Genomic DNA, 9,952 nt, shown 5'->3' on the forward strand with positions numbered 1-9,952 from the left:
CAATCTTTTTTTTTTATATATATAAATAATATATATATTAATATATATATATATATATATATATATTGATTAAGGTTGAAGAGCATTAATGGATGGTATGCTATGTTTGTGGAAGCATGGAAGCAGTGAAGAAGGAGACAGTGAAGCAAGTAACTAGTAACTGAGATGGCAGAGATAGAGTGATGTTCAGGAGGCTCGATGCATGCATGCATGCATTGTGTTTCTGTTTCCTTAGAGTTCTCGTGACAAAAAAATCAAACCCCTTGACTTTAATTAATTAATTATTTATTTATTTCTTAAATTTAATAAAGAATAATATAAGAAAGTAATTTTCTTTTTAATTTTAATTTTAATTATAATTAAAGGGAGGTAAATGATGGTTGGGGGTTGGGGGTGGGAGAGGAGAGGGAGTGGGAAAGGAGAAAAAAAGAAGTTGATTTATGGAAACACTGTGGAAGTTATCCTTGTGTGGTCTGCCACATTGACTATGTGCCGGCCTTCTCTGCCATTCATGCATGCCTTTTTCCTCTTCTTTATTTTTCATCACCAATGTTAATAATGATTCTGAAAAAGAACACAAGATGTACCGTTTGTTAATAATTGCTTCTTTTTTTATTCTCTCTGCAAAGGAAAAAACAAATTCTTGTGTTTAGATTTGAATTATACTTATATAACAGTCATCCTCTATCTCAAATAAATGTTACATTTCATTTTTTGTATAGAATTCTTGAAAATAATATATTATTTTAGTTGTTTTTATAGGTATAATTTAAAAGGTTTAAATTTAAGAATTATGACAAATCATATTATGTTATTCCTCAATTATAAAATATGACGACCTGAAATGATTTCCATGTCCACGTTGAAGACTTGGGTTATCTTTCTGAGGGTGAGATCTATTTCCCTGGATTATCATATTTTATATAAAAAAAAAAATCCCTCTAATAACATTTGAGTAGGTAATTTCAGATTGTTGATCATTTCATTTTCTTTGATAATATTTTATTCAATAAGTCAATAACACAGAATCAAGATCCACAAATATATAACAAAAAAAAAACCATTTTTTTTAAATTTATATACACTTTATTTTTATTTAAAGACTGAAAAGAAAATCAACAACAAAGCCACCCAAGATTATATATATATATATATATATATATATATATATAAGAGAAAGGAAGAAGCAAGTACGGCAGAATCCATCACAAGGAACCAATGGTTTAAAGACGTATTTATTATTATTATTATTATTATTATTATTATTATTATTTAAGGGAGACAGGGAACAAGAAAGAGGCACAATAAAAGATGAAACATTACAAACCAAAAAAATAGTAATAAAAACTGAGATGAAATCCCCAGCGCATCTATATACACAGGGTACTATTTGAATTTGGGTCCCTAAACAGTAGCTATATGTAATAATTCACATCACAAGGTAATGAATTTTTTTTTAAGAAAAAAAGAAAAAGGGCAAGATACAACAGTAAAAAAAGTGGCAAAAAGGGTAACATAGAACAAGGGAAGGGTACGGTAAAGAACCCCACCAATCCTGACCCTGACAAAGACTTTTGACCTCATTCTCATATACAGAGAACAATAAAAAATAAAAATAAAGAGGCACGTTTCTCAACGTGAACACTAGCCCTAACCCTAACCCTGACCTTTTGAACCTTCACACCAAACCCGACCGTGTCTAAGACTTTAAACTTGGTCAAACAAACAGTTAACCAAAATTGGACCTAAGATTTGCACAAGAAGCAACAGATTGGATCAGCAATTTCAATTAGCTTTTCTCTTCTTTTCATGCAATCCCTTCTTCATCCTCTCAAGAATGAAGTAATTGAAAATCCAATTCATCCATAATCACCACCACCACCGCCTATCTGTACATTCTCAACCTCTTATTAAATAAAAAACTCTCTTTCTTCCCACTATCTTTGATTCTTTCACTCACCAAAAAAATTTAGATCTCTCCTGAGAAACATGTACAGGAATGATTCATTTCGTACCATGGCTGAGCATCAAAATTCAGCCCCACCTCCACCAGCAAATGTGCAACCATGTTGAAGTGGTTGCCAATTCTTTTAATCCCAAAATTTGGAATCATTGATGAATGCCTTATATATATATATATATATATAATATTTATGTATATCTCTTCTGTGACTGTGACTCACTCATCTTCCATGAAGATTCTGCTTAAAAATTCACGGAACCTCTTGGAGTAGAGCTTTGGGTCCACTGCTGAGATGGAGGCAGGATCCACTTGTAAGGATTTGTAAGCATGCTCCAGCTTCTTACTGATGTCATAGTCCTGAAGAATGTCGATGATCCCAAAGTAGAGTATAACTTCATACACTTCACCATTTCGCCGTTGTCCTACTACTCTGGTCGGAGACAATGGCTCCGATTCGCTTCGTCTTGGAATGTGCTCTGCTGTGGCCGGCATGTTTGCGCCCAGCCGGATCAGAGTGTTTCTGATTAGGATATTCAAACAAATAAATAGAACACATTAGATTATGTGATTAAGAAATCTTTTTTATTAGAAGATTCAATGTGTTAAGAGAATGTAATTAAGATATCATTTTATTCGGCAATGTATACTACCCGTTAAGTAAACAGATAGGGCCCTAATGATGCAACACTCAAGCTTATGTCAACTGAGAACAAGGCAGTGGGGGGATGCATCATGATCAAGAAGACAACATGATTGCAACTAAAAGAAGATTGAGATAAGAAATCTTATGAGGAGTCATAAGGCGGCTTCCAATTTAGAAAAGATGGTTATTTTTTAAGTTTGAAATGGCAACTGTATACATGCTACAGAAATCCTAAATGTAATTACCCTTCTAAACTTCATAGCTCCCTTCAAAATCAATAAAACACAAGCTGGATCATACTGTAACTTCCAGTGGCTATTATTATACTTGAGCAAAAATAAATAAATAAATAAATGATGCTCTTAAAAAGGTGGATTTTGACAGGGATGAAAATCGGTGTCATTATCATCATGTGAATAAGAATATGACTCAAACCAAGTGATACACTAAACGGTTGGTGGTCTCACTGGTGATGGTGATACCATTTGGTTTTCTCTTACACTAATAGGTGGATCCCACTTCCCTATCAACTCAACAGAAAAGATTATAACATGTAACTAAAACAAGGTACTTGACATCAAGGCATACCTTCCATTTGGCCAATCCTGCTCTGATTCTGATAGGCAGAATTCGACCATGTCTCCATCTAATAATGAATTAGTCTTGCCAGAGGATTCTGATAAGGTGTTTTGAGAAAATTAGATTATCCATTATTAGCGTTTATAGGCAATCAAAAAACACTAATATGAGCCAACTTACTTGGGGAAACATTAAAACGTGACAAGCCCATTTTAGAAGCTGAAGCATCATCACGGAAGTGAACTCCAACAAGAAGACTATAATCCATGATCCTTTCTGCTTCCAAGAACTCACAGTCCCGATCAATTTGTCTGGAAAAACAAGGTATTTTTAGACCAATAGAAGAGCAAGAATACACTTGAGGCTTATTAGGCCAAGATGATGAATTACCTTAGAAGCTCTTCGAACCAATACTTATGCAAGCGGAACACAAAATTGAGGTCGAGATCCTTGAGAGTGGTGGTCTCATCAATCTCTTCCTCAGCCTTGTCAGTCGTTCGTCCATGGGAAGAACCTTTCAGATCAAATCGCCGATGAATTCGATACTCAGAACAGAACAAATTGCCCATCACTATAAATCGCACCTGATTATGATCAAATACACATGTAAGAATTGAAAGAAAAGCACCTATCAGGTGCATGAATCAACCGCAAGTTCATTGAATCATTGTTGGCAGAGAGTAAAAAGATAAATAATTTCTGATAAGCAAATGGGATACCTTCTGTCCGCCAATTGGTTTGACACAGTGCACACCATAAAAACTTTGTAACTAGTGTGTTTTTCATATTGACAAACATGCTGATAGTAACTAGGCAACATCCTAATAAGCACCTGCACAAGATTATTCAATAAGTCAACCACAAAAAAATTATGAGTGCATTGCATGCTTCCAACTGAACGGCAACTCCATGTGCTTGGATCAGAAATTTCCATATGAGTACTCATTGGGTGATTCAGAACAATCACAGAAGTAAAACATGAACATGAAGCTAATCTTTGCTACAATATTTCAAAAAAAAAATTCAGTATCACCAATAGCATCAGAAATGATTTGTATCTTTTCATTAACATCCCAGATAAAAATCAGGCAGATTTGGCATCAAAATTGAAAAGGAAGATCAAAAGATAGAAATCTAAGGCAAACCTTGACTTCAGATTTCTTCACAGTTTTGATCATGAACCGATCATCCTGGGTTAGATAGAAGAAGCTGCCACTTTTTCCGGGCGAAGAGAATTCTCTAAGAGCATCATTCCCACAAATGGCCATCATATAATCCGCAGGATCCACAGAAAACAACTTCCTCAAGTGCCTGTCAAAAAAACCATTAACCGCAACAAAAATCATGACAAACTTTCAAAACAAACGTAAACAATTAGAAAAAGCAACGGCTGAATCCAATTGAATGTGATCAAGGAGAAATCAATACCTGAAGACCATAGGGGCAGTAATCCTTCCACCTGAACTCGCTCGTAGGGTGAGGAGGAGTGATCTTGGACCCCTCGGGAGGGAATCTCGTCCAGAACTTCTCCTTCGGGTCGAAATCGCCTGCCACGAGTTCCCTCATCTCGGTTGACGCTGGCTTCCCCACCGAATACCTAATAACAGTACCAAACAACACAACAATTAACAACGAAAAGAAGAACCCTAGACACCACCAAAAACCCAAACAAACACCTGATGCCCAGTTGCAGGTTAAGCATCAGATCGTAGTTCTTGTGCCCTTTGGATATCGTCTGGCCGGGTTTCTTCGCCTCCCCGGCGTGAGACAACACGGACTCCTCCGATTACACGCCGATCCCCGATAAAATGATGTCCCATCACGGTACAACATCGAGGCCTCAAGCGTATCGATGATGTCGCAAGTGATGTCTCCGGCTTCCCCATCCGATTCCCAGATGCAGATCCGAGGAAAACCCTTCTCCGCCGCGACGCCGCTCCCTCTCCCAAGCACCACCCCATCCACTGAGGATCTCTTTCGAGGCTGCGGCAGCGACGACGGGTAGAAGGTGCCGTTCAAGCTCCTGGGGTCTTTCCCCCAGGTACCGACGTAGCAGCTGCCATCCGGCCAGGTGAAAACCCCGCTTCCCTTGGGCACGCCATTCTCCCAGTGCCCATCGTACCGATTTCCATTGGCCCAGATGAGAATCCCGCGGCCGGAGATCACCCCATTCTTCCATTCCCCAATGTACTCGTTCCCGTTCTTCCACACATACCTCCCTTGCCCTTCCTGCACGTTACGTCTCCACGATCCCTCGTAGTAATCTCCATTAGCGTAGCACTTGCGGCCGAAGCCATGCTTCCGATCAGCAACCCAAGACCCACGGTACGTACAACCATCAGGACCAGTAAAGGTCCCGATCCCCTCCATCCTCCCCGACCGGAACTCACCCTCAAAGGTCGCCCCCGAAGGCCATGAAAACTTCCCTTCCCCGCAGCCTTCCCACGCCTCCACTCCCCTTCGTACATGCACCCGTCCGTCCACAGATACTTCCCAACACCGTGTGGCGTGTTCCCCCACGAATCCACCACGATACACGTCCCCGTTCAGCAAGACCTTCTCCACGATCGAACTGTTCGTCGTCGGCGTAACTCGCCGGCTCTGCGATCGTCCCCGTGGTTTCTCCTCCTTCTCTTCAAACTGCTCCTCTTGGGTTTCCAGCCGCCGCATTATCCCTACTACACTCTCAAACCACCATTAGATCTCCACTTCTCACCTTCCTTCTCTCAATCTCGTCAATGGCGTTTAGGAGAAGATAGAGAAGACGATGAAGACGATGATGATGATGGAGGAGAAGCGATCGAGATGCTTGAGAGGTTCAAATGGAGCTGATGAAAAGAAGAGCGAGAAAGGAAAAGAGAAAAAGAGATAGAGAGAGAAAGAAGCCGGCTTTGGTTTGCTTTGCTTTGTTTTGCTTTGCCCCCTTGGCCTGGGGAACGTTGCAGAGGGATAGACAGTCTAATACCGAAACTACCCCCTTTCTAACTTTCATAATTACGGTTATACCCTTGACGGAGATGTTTAACAGAGGAGCGTGAGTTTGCCGGGAAATTGAAACGGAGCTGCAGTGAAATGACCTCTATGACCCCTATAACATAGGTAAGGTCTAGTCACCGATCATCGTACGGCTGAGTGTGTGGCGTGAAGTGAACGGAGGGACGGATTTGGATTTCAATTGGCGGGGAATGGATCTGGTGATACGTATGGTATGAACTCTGAAGGCGATTGTGATTTACGTGTTGTGTTACCGTTGGATGAGCTGCTGAGCTGGCGTACCTTGATAGGCTGATGCTTGTCTTGCGTATAAATAAATTATTTATTTATTTATTTATTTTGGTTTGGGAATTAGCATGGTTGTAATTATTACATGGATTGAGTTTTTATTTATTTAATTATTTGTTAGATATTTATTTTCAGATTATATGTATATATATTTATTTATTTATTTATGGAATTCATGAAAGTGTTGTGAGATTTACTTTTGGGATTTTTTTAATTAAAAAGGAAAACGAAAACAAAGACATGCACTCAATCATCTGATTCTTTTGTTTGGCTTAATATTTTGGAGGCTGTTTAATTGCTAATAATAATGATTACAAATGCAAGTCAATGTTTGAGAAGAAATATTTGTATATTTTTAATTAATTTTTAATATATACTTTGGATGGTTATCTAATTAAGTGATCAAACAGTAATTCACATGTTGATTATATTAGTAATATTTATGTCTCACTTTTTTCATAGATTTAAAGTAGTTAGCTTGAACTTGTGATAGACTAGGCTAATGTCCAATGTCTAATGGCTAATGTTCATTTAGCCCATCATGCTACTTTGTTTTCAACATTATGCTTTTTATTGAATATGGTCATGATAATTATCTTTTATTGTAAGGTGAGAAGTTGTGAGTTGGATTATTTAATTCCTATCACAAAGGCCTTTTTCAAGTTCATCCGTAAAAAAATCCTTTCTTTTATTTCTTATTTATTAAAAATCTATAAATAACAATGTTTTAAAAAGGGAAGAAACAAAAATCACAAGATCATTCTCCTAATAAACATGGTGATTAAATTAAGGGCTAGTTGTATAGTCCTAAGGTTATAATAAGTATTGACTTAATAATTAAAAACTGGGGGAAAAATAATAAATGACTAACAAAGCATAAACTTCGAGTAGATAAAAATTACTTTCAAAAATCGAGTTCAACTTGCTCGATTTGAGAATCAGGCAATTCTTTTGTTCCAGTCTATCGAGGCTGCCACGTATCCATTTATTTTTTCCTATTATAATTAATTTTTTTTCATGTGGACACAACATCTTATGATAGGAGAGAATTAGGGACTTGCCTGGTTCTTAAATTAGGCAAGTTGAGCTCTTCAAAACCAATGCATATTAATTTTGATTTTATATTCATAAACATTTGCCAAAGGGATTTTTGGTCTATATGCATTGGGCTTGCTGTGATAAGGTTTGGTTTGCAGAATGTTCATTAATCAGGTTTGAAACACCTTGAATGCAATGATGCCAAAGGTCCCTGATTGTGAACGCAAATTTGCAACACAATATTTGTATAAACCGGTACAAATGTGAATGATACACTACTACTGCAGTTAGCCTACTCAAGTTCAATTCGGAGAAAACTTGAACTCGACTGATCGCATCACATGTTAAGTGAGTCAAATTTGAGCATCTTAATACTTGATTCAAACTAAGTCCAGTGAGTTTTCAATTGAACTCAAGTTCAAGTACCTTGCCACTTAACTCAAACTCAATTAATTACACCTATATCGCCTAGGTGAGGGCATGCAAACTGACTATATATATATACCGCTTGTTGCATTCGGGGGAAAAAAATAAAAAACAACAACAATGAAAACATTTGATTGATTCCATGAATGTACAAGTAATGTGATCTAAACTTTTTAAAATATAAATAACGCCAATAAAATAAAAACATTTTTAAAGTAATGAAAAAAAGCAAACAATAAATACAAAAAAAGCGTTTAATTAAGTATCAAAGGAGGTGGTTAAGTTGGAGGTCTGAAGAAAGGGTTGGTTAGTTAGTTAATGAGAGAATTGAATGCGAGTCGTTGTCCAACGTGCGAGACACGATTGGGTCATGGCTGGACCCGGATTAGCACACGCTGGACAAGGACGTGTGCGATCATTGGACCCGTTCCAACCACGTTGTCTCACCGACCGATTTCATCTGGGTCCGTTATTCAATTCTGGTCCATGACTTTTAAACCGGGCCTATTTCGTTTGAAATTGAAATAAATTACAGTAAGTTTGGAATGGGCATTTTTTTTTTTTATTTTGAATTTGATTATTTAATTTATTTTATAGTATTCTGTTCAAATTTTTTTTTATACTTATCCCTATGAAAATTTAAGTTTTTTAAGAATATTTAAATAAAGTCTAAAAACTGAAACTCTAGACAAAAATGAGTTGTCAATAACAAAATAATACAAAAGGACGAAATGTACAATTGTTTGAGTTTAACATGGATCTTACATATATCTTTGATGCAATTATAGAAATAAATTCAATGAAGTTAGTTATAAAAACAAATTCCTCTAAACTTGACTAATATAGAAACAAAATGGATAGAAAAAAATCATTTACATATTTTCATATTTACAATCATTATATATATATATTTGTAGCCATTATTCTTCATAATAACAACTAAACATGTGAAGAATCAGGGAGTATACTTAATTTTTAAATAAGAGTTTTTATTTCCGAAAATAACTAATCCATAGCATTATTAGAGCATTTTCAAAATTAGACAATTTTCCAATTAAGTTAAGAGTCCAAAATAATAGATGTTTTATTTTTTATTTATTTTATTCTAGTATTCGATTTCATTATGTTATTTTTTATTCACTGTTCCCTGTTTATTGTGATATTAAACACAACCAAAAATAAAAATAAAAAAATAGAATAAATAAATAATAATAATAATAATAAAAGGTAATATTTATACATAAGTATGAGTAGATACGAAAGGGGACATAAAGGAGAAGGGTGATGTAGAATGAGTATGACAAATGGGAAGGATAAGAGACAAGACTCAATTGTTGAAAAGGGAGTTGGCACACCGGTTACCTCACAAACCCTTCAATATGCATTCAAAACCATGTGATATTGTTCCCTATCTATAACATTCATTTTAATTATAATATTTATATATATTTATGATTTTTATTATATACATATAAGAGATAAATAAATAATTAATAAATGTATGAAAAATGAAGAACAAAAGAGCTTTTTGTAATCTCAGGTGGTGCAAATGTGGTTGATTGTGTTGCTCTATAAGCAAGACAGCGAGTAGACAATGAGATCACTTGAGAGGGGACCAACAGAATCAATTCAATATGAACTTGTTCTTTTAGTTTATCTCTAGTATATATTATTAATTAGTATATATCATTTAGTGCCAAACGGTTGAAGTTATGAAAATAATTAATGATAATGATAATAATAAAAATTATTGTTTGACTGAGAATAATAGAGTCATGAATAGAACAACATTAAAAATAAAAATATTTAAAAATAAATTTTATGACTATATATATATATATATATACATTCAGTTTGTTCTTGTCAATGTCTTCATCACAAGCAAATCCTATAGTGATATTGTTTTTAAATGTTTACTTTTCCAATGCATGTAGTGATTTTATGATGCACGCATCTCCAAAATGACATGCTGGAGTTCCATCATCTGAGGAGCAAGTGTCAACACATACATACATATATAC

The 9,952-nt window shown here is 35.8% G+C and overlaps 1 protein-coding gene across 1 annotated transcript; it reads right to left on the reverse strand.

Moving 5' to 3' along the window:
* Positions 1-1,967: 1,967 nt before the first annotated feature.
* LOC120283357 (phosphatidylinositol 4-phosphate 5-kinase 2-like) lies at positions 1,968-6,449 on the reverse strand. The gene is given in 14 exon segments (XM_039290015.1): positions 1,968-2,483; positions 3,195-3,282; positions 3,366-3,496; positions 3,576-3,769; positions 3,905-3,946; positions 3,948-3,965; positions 3,967-4,017; positions 4,331-4,496; positions 4,614-4,627; positions 4,629-4,782; positions 4,862-4,958; positions 4,961-5,620; positions 5,623-5,701; positions 5,703-6,449. Coding segments are annotated over 14 exon segments (2,151 nt in total). The 5' UTR covers positions 5,856-6,449; the 3' UTR covers positions 1,968-2,179.
* Positions 6,450-9,952: the final 3,503 nt, after the last annotated feature.

Source organism: Dioscorea cayenensis, chromosome 19 (genome assembly GCF_009730915.1).
Source record: "Dioscorea cayenensis subsp. rotundata cultivar TDr96_F1 chromosome 19, TDr96_F1_v2_PseudoChromosome.rev07_lg8_w22 25.fasta, whole genome shotgun sequence".
In the NCBI taxonomy this organism is placed as follows: domain Eukaryota; kingdom Viridiplantae; phylum Streptophyta; class Magnoliopsida; order Dioscoreales; family Dioscoreaceae; genus Dioscorea; species Dioscorea cayenensis.